This window comes from Phodopus roborovskii, unplaced genomic scaffold (genome assembly GCF_943737965.1).
Source record: "Phodopus roborovskii unplaced genomic scaffold, PHOROB, whole genome shotgun sequence".
Classification (NCBI taxonomy): domain Eukaryota; kingdom Metazoa; phylum Chordata; class Mammalia; order Rodentia; family Cricetidae; genus Phodopus; species Phodopus roborovskii.
This window is the reverse complement of record NW_026126658.1, coordinates 48,723-71,384: the sequence shown is the minus strand read 5'-3', so window position 1 is coordinate 71,384 and position 22,662 is coordinate 48,723. Positions and strand designations below refer to the sequence as shown.

The 22,662-nt window shown below is 42.0% G+C and overlaps 1 protein-coding gene across 1 annotated transcript in view; it reads right to left on the bottom strand.

Moving 5' to 3' along the window:
* Positions 1-3,623: 3,623 nt before the first annotated feature.
* Positions 3,624-22,662, bottom strand: part of LOC127214104 (cyclin-Y-like) — a gene marked incomplete at its 5' end in the record, with an annotated part of 67,121 nt that continues 48,082 nt past the window's right edge. The window contains 3 exons of the mRNA XM_051174436.1: positions 3,624-5,976; positions 8,798-8,960; positions 19,828-19,994. Of these exons, the coding sequence (XP_051030393.1) occupies positions 5,860-5,976; positions 8,798-8,960; positions 19,828-19,994 (447 nt within the window). The remainder of the gene's footprint in view (positions 5,977-8,797; positions 8,961-19,827; positions 19,995-22,662) is intronic.

Sequence of the window (22,662 nt, the reverse complement as noted above, 5' to 3'; positions counted from 1 at the left end):
TTATTTCATGAATTGGCTAGCTGTTTGTTGCCCATGTTTCATATATGAAGAGGGCAGAGCTTTTCCCAAGGTTGGCTTTTATGTACAAAGGCAGGAACTGTGTGTCCTACATTACTCTCTCTGAGTACCAGAAGACACACTTAAGTAACCCTTTTCACTACATCTTTCTTCCACAGGTACCTCATCTCAAAAAGGTCACTTTTATCACATTTCCCCACTCCTACCATTGCACCATCCAAGTTCAAAGTATACACTTGTAAGGTTGTTTGTTGATGAGCCCTCCTGTGAAGACCTTGTCTGTGTGCCCTGCACCGAAGGCAACACCAGCAGAATTCAGTACCAACCATACATGCACTGTCAACACGAAGCTGCTGAATAAAGTGTAAGGATCACTTAAAGCCTACATTAAAATGAACTTGCTAAACAAATACACATTTTCTGGGTAATATTCTAGAAGCATTTCAGGCACTGTCACTATAAACTCAACACTGCAGCTGACTGGACAAGACAGGCACATATGTGACAGCACTGCTGCTTTCCCACTGCCCCACTACCCCCAATCTGCCCCCCGCAAACATTAATTGGATATAAACTTCTGTTATTAGTCTCCAGAGAAAGAATTTTAGGATTATCTAAAATAAAGACAAACCCAGAATCCCTGTCACCTGCCAAGCCATCTATGAGGTCACTGAGGAGACCCCCCTCTCCCCGGTGTGGTATCTCACACTAGTTATTACTTCAGCATGTTTTACTCTCAAATGCTGGTCTTTTCCCCAGTCTACCCCAACTTTCAGGTACCCCTTAAGAATTAAGAACTGTTACAGACTTCAGTAGCTGGTGGCTCAGGCACAGACGTAGGACACTTGGAGTTGGCTGCCTATTCATCTTCTGGATAGGTAGGACAATGCCACAAGGGAGGAGGCCAAGTCCCTTCTTCAAGGTTAGGCTTCCAGGATAAATTCAGGCTCGCAATCCTGGGAAGCAGCACTCTTCGTAGAAGAGCTTCACTTAGGCAGAGAGCAGGGGTGGTGAAGTCAGATAGCCATGACATTGTTCTGTTATTTCCCAGTATCCACCAGCCCAGTCGAGAACACAATGGCTAGAACTAGAGGATTTCTACTTGATGACAAGATCAGCAGTGGCTATGGAGCTGACTTTGGAATAAGTAAGGTCTTTATGTGAGAAAGAACTGCATCTATCAATGGCCACCCTCTCTGGGAGTGGGTCTTGCAAAAGGTGAGTAGCATCCACAGGGGAACTCATGTGGGCTTAGCTTCTCTTTACATTAAGTCTGCCTTTCCCACCAAAATTTGGAGGTGCATTGCACAAGAACTACTCAGTGCCTGTGTTCATGTATTAGCACGTCTCTGACAGCCACCTCCGTTGAGGACGGAAGTGAAAGTTTAGACTTGGACTAAAACTCCAGGCTCTATTACAACACAAATCAACAATATCAACAAAATGATTACATATAAGCTCAAGTCATGGTTAACATTTTTGTCAAAACTGCATTTATTTTGAGATGACATTCTTTGATTGCACATTTGAAATAATGTATTTATATAAACAAAAGTATGCAAAAGGAATAAAATCCCCTACCCCCAAACAAATCACAAAAGGATACAAGATAATTTATCAGGACCTGTAAAACCCAAATGCCATCCAGTAAGACATGTTGGAGTGCATTTCTTACTATAAATAGATTCTTACAGAACTCCCTATGCAGTTTTTATAACAAATCTTGGCTTGGGCATAGTTCACCCTGCAGCAGCGCACACACAAAGCAGTTCACAGTGACTCCTAACACTGTTGATAAAAATAACTGATCCTGTATTGTTTACTGAAGAAGCTTCTAGTAAAAGTCACCAGAGGACTGGTGGCCTTAACATGTACATAGTAAGAAGCTCTAACAAGTAGCATATAGGAGCATGGCTTGCTCAGGTCAATAGCACTGGGGGCACATACTCCTCAGGGACTCCATCTAATACAGCTTGCTTCTGGGAGGGGTTATCTGGTGCTCCTCTGTGCTTAGCATTCAGTATGAGTGGGCTGTTATTTCCATGGGGGCCTGGAGTTTCCTTTCTTCATGAAGCTGAGGGTTCAAGCCCTAAGCTAAGGACTCTTTTTCTCTATCTCTGCTGAAGGCTATACTTCCTGTTTCCTCTTCTGTCAACAAGTATAGGCACTGACTGTCACTGGCTTTTCAGAAGACCATTCATAGTTTTAAGAACTACCCAGCCCGAGTCCTGAGATACTCCAGTGAAGGCCAGAAGACAGTGTTTTGTAAAGGAGAAACAGTATTTAATGACAGCATGTGTTTTACTTGATTCCTATTAGGTAACTTATATCATCACCTGGTTCAAGTCCCAAGTGGATCTCAGAGTCTGTAAATCACTAAAGGCTCATAAACTTTCTCACAATGCTTTTAGAATTAATTAGCTTACTCACACCACCTGTAAAACCTGGTCAATTTTATTTTTTTTGAGGCAGCGTCTTACTACATAGCTTGGGCCAGCCTCAAAATCATGATCCTTCTGCTGTTCACTGGGATTACAGGACAGTGCTACCACACTGGAAAACCTGTCCAATTTTACAACATAACCAAAAAAAAAAACAAAAAAAAAAAAAAAAAAAAAAAACCCAGAAAGGCAGACACTATTTACTCTATGTACATATATTAATTTATTTAACTTATTAAATACCTATAATGAACTAGGAATATATATAAACTCAAAGCTTAAAATATGGTCCTAGGTTGCAGTTCCTAAAGCAGCAACAATATGCAAAATCATGACTCACTAAATTCTGCCTTGAAGCTCAGTTAAGCAGCAAAAAATCCCCTGAACCAAGGGAAACCCAAAGATGGAGATGTCCCAGGCAAAGACCATGGAGAAGGAAACCAGAAGAACTAGCCCCAACAGCTGGAGGTGTGAGGCCACAGCTGGTCTCACCTGAGCATTAAGGCATGAAAGCACCTCTAGGGCCTTCAGGATCTCATTACTTTCTAACTTCATTTAAACTCAACTCCTTTCCTCTCCCAGTTCAAAGAATAAAACAAAATTTACCAGAATGTGTTTTTCTCCAACAAATTATATTTACTATTTAAATAAAGTCTAAAGTCATCAAACGGTGGCTTTCTTTATCCTTCAATGAGAATAAGCTCTCTATTAAAGGCTGCACTGAGATAGCATTCATGAACAGCATCCAGTGTTACCTGTTGGACACTGAACTACTTTACAAACAAGTTACAGTCACTATGATTTATTAACACATACTATTAGATTTGTTTTGTTTTTTCTTTTGGCAAACTTAGAACAACCAGAGAATAAAAAGTAAGTCTTTATCATTGTATTTGAAAATGAAATGGGTCTCTACCTACATGCTTAATGATTCAAGCCAAAAGGTACAATTGAAATCCTTAGTGCAAAACACACAACTAATTAATACAGATTAACACGCACTGATGTGTAGTGAAAAGTTTCCTATTCAGAGGTAGAGTCCAGTGCACAAGGCTTGAACACAATAGCCAACAGTCTGAATAAAACTGAACCAGGCCAAAAGGAGTCACTGCTGATATCAGATACCACACTGTGTGTACACACATACAATAAATAGACTGTACAATCTTTTAAAGTAGTTTAATAAACTCCACAAAATAGTATCAGGTGCATTGAAATATTTACATAAGTCAATTTCCAAATCTCCCATTCAAATAAAAGGAATAAAAATAAGATTTCTGCTATCAAGTCAGCAGTTCTTTCCTGAAATGGGCTGGTAAAATAAGGTATTATACATGAGAGGAAGGAATTCGTCTAAGAGGTATTCATATTTGGCTACGAAAAATAGGTCCCTTTTAGAGTTATAGAGATGAGAGAATATGAAATGAGACTTTCTACACTTTTAGACCTCTGTTTAAAGTTCTTGAAGACAGAAGCTGAATTTGTTTTCCGCTCAGAAGAAATCATCAGAGGTGTAATGAAGGGTAGTTAATTTTTCACTTCCTGCTTCATAAGTTTAGGCCAGAACTTGCTCATATTTCTGACTGGAAACATGACTGCACAAAACACACTCCACTGAACCCTGACTGACATTTCTGGCTCCATGCTCTTGGGATTTTGACATTTTGTTCCTTCTATTTCCAAAGTGTGCTCCATGGAGAGAAGCCTGTTGGGGTCAGGCATGTAGTTTTTGAGTTTTAATACTAACAGACAATTCTGAACTCTTCCTAGCTCACACAGAGGTGGGTGTAACAAACCAAATGCTAGCATTTGTCTCAAGTGTCTCATATAAGGAAAAACTCACGAACCTTGGTCACTGAAACCTAAGAAGATGAGCAGAAGCAAAGCAGTTGTGCATGAGTGACTTGGATTCTTAGCCTTCAGGTCAGATTTTCTCATTGACAGGGTCCTTTAACCCTTTGTTTTATTCAACAAAAGATTCTGATCTAGGCCAAAGCAAATCAGAAATAGTCAGAAAACACAAAAGTTGGTTACAATTAAGGAAGCATGAGCCTTCACAGTTTGTGTAGCTTCTCCAAGCACCCACAATGAAAATGCAAGTTGAATTTTGTTTTTTGTTTTTTGTTTTTTTTTTATTCAATCATTCTGTGAAAAATACCTCAGGAAATAGTAACATTTTATTTTATTTTTTTCCCTTTAGTGATTTTCCCATTGGAATACCCACCCATTCCCCCAACCTGTTTTTTTTTTTAATTTTATATTTTTAAAAAAATTGTATACAAATAGACTAAATTTGATTTAAAGTAAACATATAAAAGTCAAGAAGAATATTGCTTGCAACAATGGACATGGAAGTAGAAGAATGACCAGGCAGGGAGCACATGGAACGGCTCCTCACAATGAGGTCAGGCAAACCTGGCTCCCTGGATGCTTCTTTATCCAGGATGCCTATGCTGAGGACCTTTGCCTTTAGCCACAAAGTCTGATTGAGTTTTATAATTACACTTTCATGTTAGCAGAGAAAGAGAACCTGGGAGGGGGAGGGGTGACAAAAACAAAATCAAGAACAACCAATTCCAAGAAAACTGGAAGGCACAAGCACCCATGTAATCTAGATAGAACTTTCTTGGGGTGGGGCAGGAGAGGGAGACTTTTGGTTCAGCACTACAGTCAAGTTAATCCTGCTATTGTTAAAAGAGATTCTTATAAAACAGGTGTGTAGAAACAACAAGCACATCTTACTTGTGAGGAAGAAAGCTCAGAAGACAGTTAAATAGATGGTGCAGAGATAAACAAACAGTACTATTTATTTGGATGTCTGTGCCATGGTGGGTACAAACTATATCCTCTGCTTTGTGGGATCAAAACCAAACCAGAATGAAAATGAACAAACAACTCCCCTCCCCCAATCCCAAGAAAGCAGCAAGAAGGAATGCAGGAAGTCTTACAGAACATACTGATTCCAAGGGCACAGTGCGACACTCCCAAGTTGGATAGGCATTCAACTCTGCTACCTACCTCTGGCTCCATACAGATACCTCCTGGTATCTAAAACCAGACAGGGACCCAGAAAGTCAGCTACCAAGTACTCTCCGCCTCAACACAACTTCCCTTTCCTTCTGTTCCTCCTCCCGGATTAGAGTCTTTTTCCTCCATGAAAGAAGTGCTGTTCACGATGGCCAGGAAGGCTTGATACTGGATTCCAGAACACTGATTTCACGTCCTTTAAAGCCTCTGCGTACAGAATGCAGTGTGGAGGCAGGCGTGAAGGCAGCCTTGATGGGGCTATGTGTTAAAAACAAAAGGAAAAGAGAAAAACAAAACAAACCACCCCAAGTTCATCTTTTCTCAAACAAAAGGAGAAACTAAGGGATGGCATGGCCTCAGGAGGGTGCCATAATTAGGAGATGATGGCTGGGGACCACCGTGGCAGAATCAGGTTATCAGCACTTGCTGAACGCTTCCTTGTGGGCTTTCTCAGGTCCTTGTACTTGTCCTCACAGAGACGAGAGATGGCCTGAAAGGGAGAAAGATAGTGCAGGTCACACACACACACACACACACACACACACACACACACCAGGCTCCATGGGGACTCTACAGGACACACACACACACACACACACCAGGCTCCATGGGAACTCTACAGGTCACACACCCACCAGGCTCCATGGGAACTCTACAGGTCACACACACACACCCACCAGGCTCCATGGGGACTCTACAGGACACACACACACACACACACACACACACACACACACACACACACCAGGCTCCATGGGAACTCTACAGGTCACACACACACACCCACCAGGCTCCATGGGAACTCTACAGGTCACACACACACACCCACCAGGCTCCATGGGGACTCTACAGGTCACACACACACACACACACACACACACACACACACACACACCAGGCTCCATGGGTACTCTACAGGGCTGCCACCTTTGCTGGCTCAAGAGGCCTTGCTGCTCAGCATAATTCCAACTCTGAGAGGGGATGCCCAATTCTACTGGAAGGGACACCCACATTGCTGAGAGACAACCATTATAATGATGGAGAAGATAAGGTGTCCAGATAGGTGCCAACTGACATGGTGGGTGTTGGTGAGACCAGACTCATGGATTCTGAGGGACGAAGAAGCCACTCAGGGCCAGGATGAAAAGACTTTGTAGTCTGCAGCCAGTGTATACATGCTAGTACATTTTAAGAGAACATGTCAAAATTCAAAACAGCATTTTAGAAAAGTAGCTTCAGTAGCAGTAGAGAATGAGGACTGGAGTAGAGAAATAAGGCAGGCATCCATGTTGAAGGCAAATGGTCAAGAGGGAGAGCTGAGGAGTCTCGTCCCATGCATGGTACACACAGTACAGGTGGGACACAATAAAAACACAAGTCAAATTCTTCAGGGGCATCAGAATTCTTGGGTCAAGTCTTCTGCCACACATCAGCACATTCAAGAGCCATGAGGTGCAGATGTGAACAGGTGAGATGACCACGAAATCTCCCTGCAGTTGTGTTAATTCTAGCCTCTTCCCTTGCTTTACTAAATTTCTTTCTTAAGATGAATGGACTGTTGGGAGGTATAATGGCACAAGCCTTTAATTCCAGCACTCAGGAGGCAGAGGTAGGAAGATCTCTAGGCATTCAAGGCCAGCCTGGTCTGCACAGTGAGTCCAGTGAGTTCAGCCTGTCTACAAAATTAAAACAAAACAACAAACACCCAAACAAAACTATTTTAATTGTTTGCTCTTTTAACAAATCTCAAGAAAAAACTAGAACCTTTGTGTCCGAACTGACAAGTTCAAGTATAATGAGCAGGAATAGGGAAGTTAAGGTATTCTATCACTTGAGAGTCTTACTATGGAATTGTCTAGAGCAGAGTGCCCTGTGGGCTTATCTATAGACAACTGTCCTGATTGCATTAATCAATGCAGGACGATCTGTCCACTATGGGTAGCCCTATTCCCTGGTTTGTATCCTCTACAGTGTAAGAGTAGAGTAAGCTAACTGAACACTAAGCATGTATGCCTTTATTCTCCCTGCGTTCTCAGCTGTGCTATCTCTAGCTGCTTTCACTTTCTTTGAAATAACAGACAGTAACATGGTAATTTTAAGCCTAAACCCTTTCTCCCCCATGCTACTGTCAGGGTATTTTATCATAGTACCAGAAAGGAAACTAGAACAGCAGTGTTCAGCAGAATGAATGTAGAGGAAATTCATATTAAATAAAACTTCCATAGAAACAAAAAACAAAATTAAACAACCAACCAACCAAAAACACTTTCCATCTCTGGCTTGATTTTATTCAACTACTGGCCTTGTCTGAGCATTATTCCCAAGAGGGAGGGAGGCAAGCAGTGGAGTAAGTGCTACAAGGCCTTAAGAAGTTTGGAAAAAGGTCTCTTTCTTCTTTCACTGTGGTCTAAGGCTTTGTGCTAGTTAGTTTTCTGTCAACTTGACATAAGCCAGAATCATCAGAGAAGACAAAACCTCAACTGAGAAAATGCCTCTATCAGACTGGTTCATGGGCAGTGCCACCCCTGGGCAGGTGTCCTGGGTTGTATAACAACGAATGAGGAGTAAACCATTAAGCACCATTCCTCCTGCCTTTGGGTTCCCACCTTGTCTTCTCTCTCAATGATGGACTATGTTGTAGAAGTATAATTCTTCCTCCTCAAGATGGTATTGGCCAGTGTTTTAGCACAGTATAGAAACCAATTGGAACAGGCTCTATGGCTGAGATTACATTGCTTAGGAGCTGAAGTCCAGAGGGATGAGACCAGGCTCAGCACTGCTCTCTGCTATGAATCAGATGTGTAGAGTTGGTGGAAACACACATTTGCTGTGATAAACAGTCATGGGTTAGAACAACAGCCTTCAACCCAGACCACTACCAGTGAGGCAGATCTCAGCTACAGCTACAAAAGAATGCTTGAGGGAAAAAAAAAAAAAAAAAATAACATAACAATAAAAGCCTTTCTGCATTCTAAATTGCTAAGGTTACTTGGCAGCTTCCTGCTTTTAAAAAAAAAAAATGCAGGGAAATATTATTTTTGTGGGCATATATTCACAAAATCAAAACAAAGCAAAACTATAAACACAATGTTTTAAAAAAATCTTTCATTTTAAAATAGACGTGGTATACATTAAGTAAAAGCTGTCATATGGTTGTTAAAATGAAGTATACATATATTTTCAGTTAATGAACTGGCCAGCAACCCATCTAGGGTCCTGCCTTCATTTCACAGCACATACTAACACACAAAGTATGGAACACAGATATGGTAATAAAACAATGCACTGCAGTGGTGTGTGAATCCACTTACCTCAAGCTTGTGGGCACGCTCCCTACTTAAAGGCTCTAGTGGAAAACTCAGGTTGTTTGCCTCTGCCAGAGAACGAAGATCAAAATAATACTTGGCATATACGCTGGAAGGAACATTGATGTTGAACTGTAGTAATTCTAGGAACTGTCGCTCGAGCTCATTCCTGCAAAACAAAAAACAATGGCCACACTTAGCTGCCTACTATTAGGGATGGATGCCAACCCACTGAAGACCAGACTCCGGAAAACTGTATGATCCAGGAAGCAAATTCATCTAATTAACTGCTTGGTTGAGCACCAGCTATGAATATTACCACTAAGTAGGTATGAGAAGGCAAATCTACACAAGCTGAGGTCCAGAAAGATGAACCCTGACTAAAATGATCAACAGGAACTGCTCTAGAGACTGGTTTCTCTAAGGCCAGACACAGACAATGCTGCTCTCTGATTCCCTGAGGAATCCATCAAGAGCTGTAAGGACAGCTGGAGTCTCAGGAGAGATCCAGAGAAGATGGCCTCTGTAGCTGAGGTCTATAACTCCTCAATGTGTGTGTGTGATTGTGCGCGCGCACGCACGCACGCGCACACACACACACACACACACACACATACTGTTTATGGGTTTCCTATGGGAAAAAGACTAGGGGAAAGGTTCAATTTCAGTTCCACCCCTTAAAGGAATTCCAGGAGCCTGGGCATTGAGCTGACAGACTACCCCTACTCCAACCTCAGCTTAGCTGGTATGCAGACTGGACTATGCAACAGGTCCCATATGGAGTTGACTGCTTGTCAGGTCTCCACAGTGAAAAGAGAGATGTCTAGGTCCATCCAGATAGCCCACTTTTATTTTGATGAAGAAGAATGACAACCACCAGAGTAAACTTTCAAATTTCAATATTGAGAACATCTCATTCATCTTTCAAAGTAGGCATATTTATTACTATTGTAGGAGCTGGTCCTGGTTGTGCCAACACTCTGGGGCACCAGATTCTGACCTCTGTCACAGCACACTAAAACTAAAACGGTTTCTACTTGTCTTAGCCAGGATACCTGGTTTCCACACAGCTGATTTTCTAGAAAAGTAAAAGTAGGTTTGAGTAGGGAGGGTAGAGCTCTGGTGGGGAAGGGACAGTCAGAGATTGGGGAACTGCCACCAGAGGGACTCACATGCTAGAAGCCCCCCTTGCTTCCCCAGTTGTGAAGCAAAATAGTGTAGCACTGTCTTGCTCCCAGACTAAATTTGTGCCTAAGAACCACCTCATTATGGTGTCAGAAGCTGTGATAATCACAGAGACCCCACACTTCAAAGTAGCTGAGGTAGAGGGGGCTAAGACCTGAGCCACATATATTTTCAGTTAATGAACTGGCCAGCAAGAACTGAAATCCCAGCAAGCACACAGAATACAGACAGAGGGAAGGAAGAAAAGCAGTCAGTTAAGCAAGCTGCTGACAGCTCTAACAGACACTGCTACTGCTATCAGGTCTTTTATCTGACCAAACACAACAATCTTGTTTGTTTCTGTATGTTCTTATGAAAGGAGCTCACATGAACTAAATGTACAGGCTGTGCTGAATTTTATTCTCTTTAAGGGATTTAAATTAGTGTTATTTAAGATTTTTGTTTTTAAACTTCAACCAACTATATCTAAGTGAGATTTAATAAAAAGTAATCCCAGCTGAGTGTGAGGCAGCAGCTTATGGGTACAGCCTGCCTCCTAGTGAGAGACAGCATTACTGCAGAGCTTCTGCTAGGAAGAAAATCTCCTCTCCTTACTTTGAGACTAGCCTTAAGATAAGCCCCTATGATGGCACACTTCTATATTCCCAGCATTCTGGAATTTTGATAGAGGATCATGAGTTAGAAGCCAGCCTAGCAAATTCGAACAAGATTTATAAAATAAAAATAATTTCCACTTTTGATTTTTCAATCCACAGAATGAATTTAAGGACAGGTCTGAAAGCTGTGGTAAATTGACAGGAAATTATGGATTTCCTGCCTTCATCTGGGTCATCCTGAGGAAAGTGTTCTGATGTCAACATTTATCAATAACACATTCCAGTGAATAAACAAAAGCTCCCTTTAGAAGTTTCACACAGGCTGGGCAGTGGAGGTGCACACCTTTAATCCCAGCACTTGGGGGGCAGAGGCAGGCAGATCTCTGTGACTTTGAGGTCAGCCAGGTCTACAAAGCTTTACAGAGAAGACTACTGGCAGGTGAGTGAGTAAACAAAATGGGGCAATGTATACAAAATGAAAGAGTATTCAGTCTTAAAAGGAGAAAGATAACAGGTCATAAAAATAGATGAGTTCCAAGGACATTATGCAAGGATAGTTAGCTCCAAGAAGTAAACCTCATGTGATTTTATTCATATGAGGTACTGTGAGCAGCACACAGACCCACAAAAAGATTGTGGCTAGGCTGGAGGAGAAAAAGAGGAGAAGGCTGAACAACAGTGAGAATTTTATTACATGCTGAAAAATCAAAGTTTCATACTATGCATATTTTAACCACAAACTGTGCTGATATTGTGTTTGTGGTTTAACAAATAAACCTTTCCTAAAGATTAGACAAGAGAGATAGCCACTAGTTAGTTATACAGGCCAGGCAGTAGTGGCACACATCTCTAATCCCAGCAGTTGGGAGACAAAGGCAGGTGGATCTCTGTGAATTCCAGGACACCCTGGGCTACACTAGATTGATCCAGTCTCGAAGAGAAATTGGGATAGGTGGTGGTGGTCTATACCTTTAATCCCAGTACTTGGGAGTCACACACCTTTAATCTCAACACTAGGGGGGCAGGAGTGATATGGCTGGGTGGAGAGGGGAATCTAAGGTGGGAAGAGACAGGAACTCATTGCATTCAATCTGAGGATTCCTAGGGACAAGATCATTCCTTTGGTTTGAGGATTCAGTAGAGATAAGAACTAGTGGCTGGCTGGCTGGATGTTCTGCTTCTCTGATCTTTCAGCATTAACCCCTATACCTATTATTAAGACCAATTAGAATTCACACAACAAAACCAGACACCAGTCTCATACAGAGGGACTGAGACTCTCTACTTCCTCACCTGCCATGTGACACACACAAAGTACCTTGGCTTCTAGTCATTTGGGATTCCCTAGAATATATATGAAAATGGCCCTTACAGGACTACTGTAAACAAAAGACAAGGACATAAACTGCCAAGTGAAATTCTTAGAAATGTCTGAATAGAGGCTAGAAAGATGGCTCAGTGGGTAAAGTGCCTGTCCTGAACATGTGATGCCCTGACTTAGAACCCAGTAAGAGCTGGGTACAGCACTCAGTGTGTACCTAATTCCAGTGCTCCAAATGACGCTGGAAAGTGGAGGATCCTCAGAAGTTCACTGGACAGCCAGGTTGTGGTATACAGCAGGTAGAGGCCAAGGATACTGTCTCAAGGTGGAAGAAAGGAGGCGACACTGAAGGTTGTCAGACCTCTATACACGCTTACTCATATACATGCACACAAGCTATAAATGTCTATGGAGCTCAACACAGCCAGGCCTCGACACCTGCTTTCCCATCCACAGCAATGATCATTTATTTGATCCTTTGGTGTTCAAAGCTGTCCTGTGATGGTTTGGCAACTAGCCTGTGTTCTGTGTCTGCCTGCACAGGATCAGGCTGGTGTTGGAGCAGGTGTTGGAGCAGTGACTATCCGATTGAGACCCATATAAGTTTGTAGATGGAACCAACTATTCTTCTAGAGGGTTGCAGGCAGGAGTGCAGGTCAGGTGGACATGAGAACCCCATACTGCCACCCTCTGAGTAAAGTGGGTCAGCAGGCACACACTTCAGAGAGATGTCTGGCTTGGGGATACTAGGAACACAGCCCACTGCTGAGGAGGCAAAGTTAACCTTTCTCTTGGCCCAGACTCCCACTACACTCCTAAGAGGCATTTTCTTTCCTCAGTCAACTGGAAATGTTCCATTTTACTCTGGAAGACTGACAGAGCTTAGTGCAAAAGACTGGATCAGGGATTCATTAAAAAAAAAAAAAAAAAAAAAAAAAAAAAGAAAGAAAGAAAGAAAGAAAGAAAGAAAACCTAAGGCTTATAGGCTTCACTTCATTACTCAAAAGAAAACAGAGCAAGATGATAGTGCTATGGCCCTCTCCCCACAAATGTGGTTCAAGGCCACAGATGCCAAGGTAACTCCACCTTTCAGTGGTTTACAGCCTATTAGTAGTCTGCCAAGACTATTGTGACAAATGTCATAGGCAATACAATCTCCCCTCTGTAGGAGGTTCACACCTGTGGTTTCTGAGGCTTTCTTCCAGTCCTTCTGGCTCTCCCATGGTCTTGACCATGTTGTCTATGTCCTCAGGTTCTCTAATTACAGAACAATAGCCATACTGCATCAGGGTTTACCCTACTGGCCATAAACTTATTTATCACTTCAAAGACCTTCTCTTTAAATGGTTAGAACCTCTTCACAAAACTGTCAACTGGCCTCCAAGCTTCAAGTCTACCATGTATGCAGAACATATTCACTCCATCCCACCCATGACCCACTCAAAAATATTGCCTCTATGCCTACAATCTAAATATGATCGAAATCAGGAATCCATGAAATTCCAGGTGTGCCTTTTGAGATAAAATTCCTTCCTAGCTGTGAACCTGGAAATCTAAAGTTATTTGCCACTAAAATACAAGGGTACACAGACACACGATGGACATTCCCTCTGCAAAATGCAGAAATATCTAGAAAGAAAGGAGTCATGAATCTCAAGCAAGTCCAAAACCGAGGAAGGCCAACTCTAGCCATCTTCCAGCTCATTTAACTCTCCTTGTGTGACATTCTGTCACTGGCTAACAACCCTTCTTGGACATACATACCTCCCTAGAGTTCAGAAGAATCCATGTTTCCATCCGTATTTCTAGAGGCCTGTCTTGCAGAACCCCTAAATTCTGGCAATCTTACTTTGTTTTGTCCAATGTCTGTGCCTTTTAGTTCAACATAACTGACTCAACCAAGTCCACCTCTGTAGTACACTGACTATTCACACTGCAGTGATCTTTACAGAGCAGTGGTTTTTCCACAATATGAAAAGCTGAAAAGATTGTAGAGGTTTCAGACGTTCAAACTGAACATTTCATTCTTCGTTAACAACCCCTTCTTTAGCTTATTTCTCCCCTCTTATGTTTTACTCTGACAACAAAGAACCAAGCGTATCAGCACTTCACTCAAAAATCCCCTTGGCTGAATTGTTTATTTTACTTCCACATAATAATGGTCAAGGCTCTAATGTTCCTCAATGTCTGCCTGAGACATCACCAGGGACCCTTCTGTCTCATTCTCAAAGACCTTCTGTTCATGATACTTATATCTGAGATGAGTAACTGTCCTCACTGATATTTTCTTCCTGAGCCCCTCAAGAGAAGTGCCATCAACTTCTCCACTTCTATTAACAATCAAGAATCCAGGGTTAGCTTTCTTTCTTGAAAACATGCCTCCAAACTCTTCTAGCCTTTGAAACCGAGTTCCAAAGCTACTTTCCCATTTTCAGGTTTTTGATAAAATGAGAGCATACTTTCCAACACTGAAATCTGCAATAATGTGCTCAGGCAACGGGAACAAAATAGCAGGGAGACTGGGTATCTGTCCTAAGCAACAAATGTTTTCCTATGGTTCTGGAAGATGGAAGGCCAAGACAAAGACATCTTCTGAGGCCTTTCTCCTTGGCTACAGATAGCTACATTTTCTGTTCCATCTCTTTTTGTGTCTGTGGTCTAAACTCTTGTGAGGACACCCACTTATAAGAGCAACCCTAATGATCCCTTTTTAACTTGATGTCTTCTTTAAAAACTCTATCTCCAATTACAGCAAATCCTATCCTGAGTTTATGTGTCAGGACTTGAATGTAAAAACACTGTAGAGAGCTAAACACTGTAGAGAGCTAATTTGGATGCTAACAGCCAGAACCTGTTATAGGGCTCTGTATGGGTCCTAGTCTTCATGCTGGAATACACATTTATTTGCAAAAAAAAAGAATACTTCAAGCATGCTAAGAAAGTCAGCAGCATGGAGGGAAGACTTCTTCATCTGCAAATATCACTTTTGTCTGCTAAAGCTGACTGGACAGCAATCAGCTTTGAGGATGAGCACATTATTGCTTTGGCCTCTTTTCATCACTTTTCTTCTGTTTTGGGAGGGGGGCAGACTATGCATCCAGCCTTATGCAGGTTCCTCATCCTGAGGTGGAATTCCTGGAGTGTTAATATTGAGAAAACAAATAATTTCAGTGACCAGGTAATAGCAAAGTATAGGGGTACCTAGTGGACTTAGGTAATTTGTATTAATAGATAACTATAATTTTAGCATGTAACTTTGAAAGCATCAAAATAATTCAGTGGTAGTAATATACCAAAACCCTTGTAATGTCACAGTCGCTCAGCTATTAGAGAAGGTACGCGAACAATGTGAATGCAACTAGGTAATAACTGTACAATAAAATATAAACTGGTAACAGAAAAATCAGCTATACCAATCTCATTAATAGATCTATTTCTTAGAAGATTTAGTTTATCTCATAACCTTTAATAGATTCCTATCTTTTTGTTTTTGAGTTAGGGTCCAGGCTGGTTGGGAATTCATCCTATCTCTGAGTGCTGGGATTATAGACTATACCCGACTCTTTATACTGTCCTCATCAACTGAGCTCTAATGAGAAGTTTTATAAATGAGACTACTGAAGTTCAGTTTCAGTCTGTATGCACATTTTATGTTACAGACAATTTTAAGGAAAAGATTAATGAGGGAAAATCCAAAAGGAAATAGAACTCAATTAGAAAAGGGGATAATCTAAAACCGCAGGCTCTGAGAACATGGATAATGGTAGCACTCAGGCTCTAGTTCACATTTATAATTTAAAATTGTATTAATCACATATGATGGGAGAAACCTGGCCCCATGCCATCTCTTAAGTCTTGCTAACTGGCTGGCCTGCAAATCCTGGATCCTCCTGTATCAGCCTCCTGTATGCTGCGATTAAAGGTATGTGCCATAATAATTATTGAAGAAGTTTTAGTATCATCTTACATATGTAGTAGACAGACAAAATTTCCCCAAATTTTTTTTAGGGAGGGTCAACCCAAGTTAGAATGTCTGAAGACATCTTTTGTCACGGTGGATCACCACAAAGCATTCTTTTCACTGATGCCCTTCTAGGAAGAATTCTGTGGCCTGCTTTCTTTTATTGTGGATGTGGGTAGGGAGAGGGGAAGTGGGGCAAGACAGACTTGTATATCCACATATCTTCATGCATCTCATCAGTTTTCTCCTGGAGAATACACAGCTTTCCAGTGCATATACACACAGAACATATTAACACAGTCTATTCAAAATAAGAATTTTGGCTCTCAGAACAAATGGAGGGATCATCACATAGCATCTCAACAGGCTGCTACTTAGTCAGGAGAGAAAGAACACCTGATGGAGGCTTGTAGGCTCCAGAGGCAGGTGAGGGGCACAACAAATTCATGGATGAGGTCACCTTCCATTTTCTTCAAGAGGACTATTGATATTCTGGTCTTAAACTCTGGATCTTCCTGTCTTTAACTCCAAGCATTGGGGATTGCAAGATTCTGTCACCAAACCTGGTTACAGTCTACGCTTTAGGGCCAAGTGTTCATGTGTACTCAATCATGGACATGAAGACATCCAGTAGAAGCTGTATGATCTGATGAGGGTCAGTATGTGGCTTGCCTGTCAATGAGTCAGTTTGGTCACCATAGGGTTCAAAGCAAAGACAGATACTAGTGTGTAAAAAAAAAAACAAACAATTATTTTTCTTTTAACAACATATGGAACACAGAACTTTTGCATGAGTACTACTATTACACAAGCCATAATGCTTGCAAATCATGAAGAAACTGTTTTCTTCAAGAAAACCCTTACATGAAAAAAATTCTAACTTTATTATAACATATAATTGCTTAAGACACTGAAGATCCAATAAAAGAACATTATTTAGAGTGTGGTCATCAATCTCTCTTTTATAGCTACCGGGGTCCCAACCCAGGATCTTAGATGTGTCAAGCAAGCCTTTGAGCTCTATCTCCAGTCCCCAAACAATTCTTTACACTGAATTTCAGCTGAATGAACTTTGGAAAAATTTTCTAGATTTGTGTGTGTGTGTGTGTGTGTGTGTGTGTGTGTGTGTGTGTGTGTGTGTGTGTGTGTAGAAAAGGACTTGAATTCCAAGAAAAAAAGAAGTTATTTTAAAATACATAATAGTTTAAAGAATTTGGCTTCATCTGCTTGCAAGAGAAGAATGATAAATTCTGGCTGTATTACTTACCAGTCAAGGGACTTGGACATCATATTTAATTCCTGATGCCTCAAATTCATCTCAATGGGGATAATAATAGCACTTACAGTTAACCACATGACACTAATTAACACACAAAAACTGTCCCTTTAGGTCTAGGATCTATTTAGTAAATGAGCAGGAATATTCCTGCTGTTGCTGCCATCACACTGTCCAAGCAGCTTTTCATATCATGGTTATTTTAATCTTCACTATATCTGGAATTCTAAAGTAAGTATTATTTTTACTCTCTTATCTTTTTAGACAGGGGGAGAATGAATTAAGAAATGAATATTCTGGTCTTCATAGCCTAGAGACTAACACACAGCAATCCCCCCCCCACCACAGTCTTGTTAATCTTTGTCTTTTCCTTTTCTTTTCTAAGCACATGGGTTCCAAGTAATAACTGTATTTAGAAGGTAGTCTCAGTTCAGCAGCTGTTTGCTTCTATATGGACATAACTGCACAGAGAACTCAGGCACCTATACCTCAGAGTCCCAAGTCATTTCCATCTGCACAGGAAGGGTCAGATGACATTCCTTGGCATGCAACAAAGAGTTGGAGGATATCAGGGAGCTAATGAAAGAATAGTTCCTAATAAGAAGCACAGGCTAGTTATGCCCATGGGCCAGAATACAGTGCTTTAGAATCTTCTCTTACCCTGAGATATGGTAAAGGCTTTTGTTCTCTTGTGAGACTGTCTAATAACAACTTTCTGTTTTTCTTGCTGTGATGAAGCAGCAAACAGAGGAAGGATGCCTATAGCCTGGTGACTCTCCCACACAGGCTGCATGAAGATTCTCATATGCCAGGGCTGTTGGGCCCAAGAATGTGGCATGACTGGGATACAGCTGGTAACCTCCAGTCAGAAAGTCCCTCTAAGAGCTTAGCTGAAGAGCTAAGCCAAGCAAAGAATGCTAGAAGTGATGATGATACACCAGGACAGTCTTCAGGTGGTTGAGAGTTGAGTGCTTCTGGGAGTCTGTGTGGAGGTCCTCAGTTAATAGTTCTCAGAGAAGCTAAGGTCTGGCCCAGCTGGGAAACCCTCACATGTCCCTAGAAACCAGCTCTCCCCATAAGGAGGCCCCTCCACTGTTTGTGGAAAGAAATGGCAGGTGAAGCTGGTACATATCGAGCCCCAGGAATACATGAGTGATTTTTAGTACCCAAACTTGCCAAATATGTCAAAGCTAAACGCAGACATTTTAATTTAGCTTCTGAGCTTCTTCGGTTAGGCTTGTTGCACAGAGGAAAATGGGCTTTGTTACTGGTCTGAGGTGACACAGGAGACCAAATACAAACCCGCAAAGGAATATTTACCAGAAGGTACTGCCAGTACCTGTGAGTGATCAGTGTCGAGAAATACAGTTCACTACATTTCCACAGGCAGGATCCCTGAGGGGCCTGCCAACATTCAGCCCAATTCATTCATTCTACATTGGGAGCCATGTAGCCTAGCCTCTAATCATCATGTGACTACCTATTCAATGGGTTTCCTCAAGGCAAGGCACCTGAGGAAACAGACTCTCACTTGTCAAGAACAAGATCCATGGGACAGTGTAGGAATTTACAAAATTTGTGTAGCTTGATGTCTCTTTTCCCTTTCATTATATTGTTAATTTTTTGGGCAGCTTTTAGTTTTAATTTGTCAGTCACACATGCAACAGCTATAATTTTCCCTGGAAATTCTGTTCTTTTTCTAATGTTTTCCTCTAACTTTCAGCAGGGGACTAATGCTTCTCAAATCTCTTATCTGGAATTAACTACAACTTCTAGTCCTGGGAGCTTTTCTGACTCAATAGAGAAAGTTATGTACATATGAGAAAACAACACTTGGAGCAATCACAGTTCTGGAAAGGAGAGAAGGGCATGTGTATACAGGATAGGGAAAAGGCTTTGGATATAGACATAGTGCCAACTATTGAGAGTAGGTTCTCTGGACACCAAGCGTATAGAGCCAATGATAAGATCTAGTATGATCCAATGCGGAAAATGCAATGCAAAGTGTGGAGTGGAGAGATCCAACTTTGTCATCCACAGGAGCTTATACTGGGGGAAAAAGTATGGTATAGTGAGATGGGAGAGTGCTTGCCAGTGTCTGCCTTTTACAACATGGGACCCTCCTTTAAAAAAGAAAAGGGAAGGGGAACTATATAAAAGTGACTCTTGCAGATAAGAAAGCACTGTTTGGGTTTGAATGTCTATCACTTTTCAACTTTGTAACTGCAGGTAGCTGCCAGCTGACATAAGAGCTGCAAGAGCGGGATGTGTCTTGGCTGGAGATTTAGTTAAGCCTGCAAAAATGCTGAACTCTATGTCTAGAACAAGATTTTTCAGGGGGTGGGAAAGTATATTTGGGGAAGCATAAATGGGAACAATAGGGGCTTTCATAATGATTTTGATGTATTTCTTAAAAGTAAAAAATAGGAGCTAATAATAAAGCTGTTCATGTAACCCTGGTAAGGAAAACTGTTTAAAAATGTTTAACTATAAAGATGGCTTGAGCTATTGGGGGGCCACTTGAGTGCAATCCATTTGGTGGTCAGAAGTTTTCCTTGTGCTAACACCTCTCCCTTGTCTCAGGACTTAAACCTGAGCTGACGCTGGACCCCGGAAATTCTATACTGTATAGTCCAACCAAAAGAGGCATGGTCTCCCTCTAACTCAGTCCTGAAACAGACAGATGCCCAAACTTACATGTCCTCCACTGTGATGTCTTTCAGGATCTGGCAGTAATCTACATTCCACACAGCCTGGTCATCCCACACCTTAGAGGCCAGCAGGATTGCCCCCAGAACAATGCGCTTCCAGTTGGCTGGACAGATGTCAATCTCTGCATACGTCAAAAGCCTTTCAAGGTATACCTGAGGAGACACGAGGAAGCCAGTGCTAAATGCCTTCAGTTGTCTCCTCCACCCAAGTAAACTTAGCATAAATTCCACCACAATAGTCCTTTAAGCAGGGATTACCTTGACATACTTATTTCTTTATATGAATATCTGCTGTAATCACTTAACAAAGTCTTGAAAATGATGTCATTTATATAAGCAAGCAAATCAAGGGTGATGACAAAAAAAACTGTTAAACATACTTAAAAATATGATCTGATATTTTTTACTTTTTCCTGTTTTGTCTTGAAAATATTTTTTTTTCCTCAAAAACTATAGTCTGATTATAATTTTCCCTCCCTCTATTCTTACCAGTTTCTCTCCACCACCCATTCAGATCCTCCTCCTTTCAGTATCTCAATAGAAAACAAACAGGCTTCTAAGGGCTAATAATAAAAAATATAGTAAGATAGAACAAAAGCTAACACATTGGAATTGGACAAAACAAACAATGAGAAGAAAAAGAGCCCAAGAAAAGGTACAAGAAACAGAGACCCCTCATTCACACACATAGGAGTCCCATAAAACCACTAAAATGAAAGCTGTAACTGTACCAGGACATACTCATTTTTAAAAGGCTGAACAGCCAAGTGAGTTTTACTAGAATTAGGTTGGAGGCCATACACTGTAATAGTAGTAAAACAGAGCTGGCATAAATCCCCAAAAACACAAAGAATGTAAAGGCTACAAACCTATGCATTTTTTTTTAATCTATAAGGTATTTTACACTTGATCTTAGCTCATTTCCAAGAAGTCATTGGCCTATAGAGTAATTTTATTCTTAAAAACCATTTCTGTGTATGTATGCTGTATGAAGAATTCCATGCTATATAGGTGGAGGCAGAACATAGCTTTATGGAATTAGCTCTCGTTTACTTTTCTGTGGGCTCTGGGGCTGTGACTCATGTCTCCAGGCTCAAGCAGCCAGTGCCTCTACCTGCTGAGTCTTCTTGCTGGCCACTATGGAGGTTTTATTTGTTTGTTTGTAAAGACAGGGTAGCACAGCCCTATCTGATGGCAATGGCAAATATCATAGAGCCAGCACAGCTGCTTGACAAAGACCCAGCAAAGCTGAGCTGCATGATGCCGTGTCACTGTTGGTTTTCATCTCTGCATGTTGCATACTTGGGGGACTTTAATATTTGTAATTTGGGGATATTGGATTGATGGGGAATTTCTTATGAATCATTTATATCATTTCCCAGGGTACTGCTTCTAAGCTTCCCCAGGAAAGTCCTGAACATACTACCCCTCCTGCCCTTAGGGAGATATCCTTATCTACTTGAAGGTCTTCCTTATGTCTTGGAGGTTGCAACACACATAAAGAAGCCATATTTATGAGGCTGTGAGTTATTCTTGAAACATCTGTCCCTGTACTTATCCAGAAACAAGATAATCAAAGAGGAGTTGGCCGTAATCAGATTGCAAGCCTCTTTCTACTATGCACAGAGGCAATTATGTGGCAACAAAGTTAGATTAGCTGAAGTTACTCTGCCCTATAGAGATTTATATTGATGGGCAAAGAATGATGTGAAAAGATGATAAAAATTAAATGAGATGTCAGGATCTTCTTTCTTAGAAAGGTTAACTCAGGCCTATCTCTGCGGGTCCACTTGGAGTTCCTGCAGGCAAGATCCTTGACCCCCAAATCCGGGCCCCTGCAAAAGAACGAGGTCTCAGCTGGAGAGCGCCAGTTTCCAGTGAGATCCCAATACCCTGCAAAACCTTCTCAAGTTCCAGCCCAGCCCTCGTCCTCTTCTGCCGGCTATTGGCCAGAGGTGAGTCTGGGCCCAATCGGGGCTGCCTGTCCCCTTCAACCTCTTTCCCCCCTCCCCCGCCTGAACTCCCTGGATCGGCCCCTGATCCTGCTGCTCCTGTCTCCGGTCCCCTTTGAGAGCACCCTTGGAGCTCTGATACACCCCCACCCATCCCAACCTCCAGCCTACCCCCCACCCTGTGCCCTACCCCACCTACGGTCCTGCCGCTCTGGTTGAGCACTGGGACAGAGGGTGGAGCCAACAGTCCACCCTACCGGAGACCTCTCGGAGCAACTCCGAACAAAGGAGACCTGACTATCCACGTGGGACCACCTGTAATTTCCACTGGCTTGGTCCCTGACCCCGCCTCCAGTCCTCTGCTGGAGTCCCAGGCCCCTCCCAGAGATCCGCCTATCTCTGCGGGTCCACTTGGAGTTCCTGCAGGCAAGATCCTTGACCCCCAAATCCGGGCCCTGCCAAAGAACGAGGTCTCAGCTGGAGAGCGCCAGTTTCCAGTGAGATCCCACTACCCTGCAAAAACTTCTCAAGTTCCAGTCCAGCCCTCGTCCTCTTCTCCCGGCTATTGGCCAGAGAGAAGCCTCCTAGAGAGCTTGGACCACACAGAGATACAGACATTGAATCTTTGATCCACATAAGCCCATCTGGGAAGGACCATAGAGAGAGGGAAGAGACACCACCAACACCTACAGGAAGAAGCTATGGGAAGAAGGCAATACAAGAGAACACCTAACAACAGAAAGACAAACATGACACCACCAGAATCTAGGGAATCTACACCAACTAGAATGGAACACAACAACAAAGCAGAGGAAGCAGAAGGGTATGACTTAAAAATCACCATCATAAAAATGATAGAGGCCCTCAAA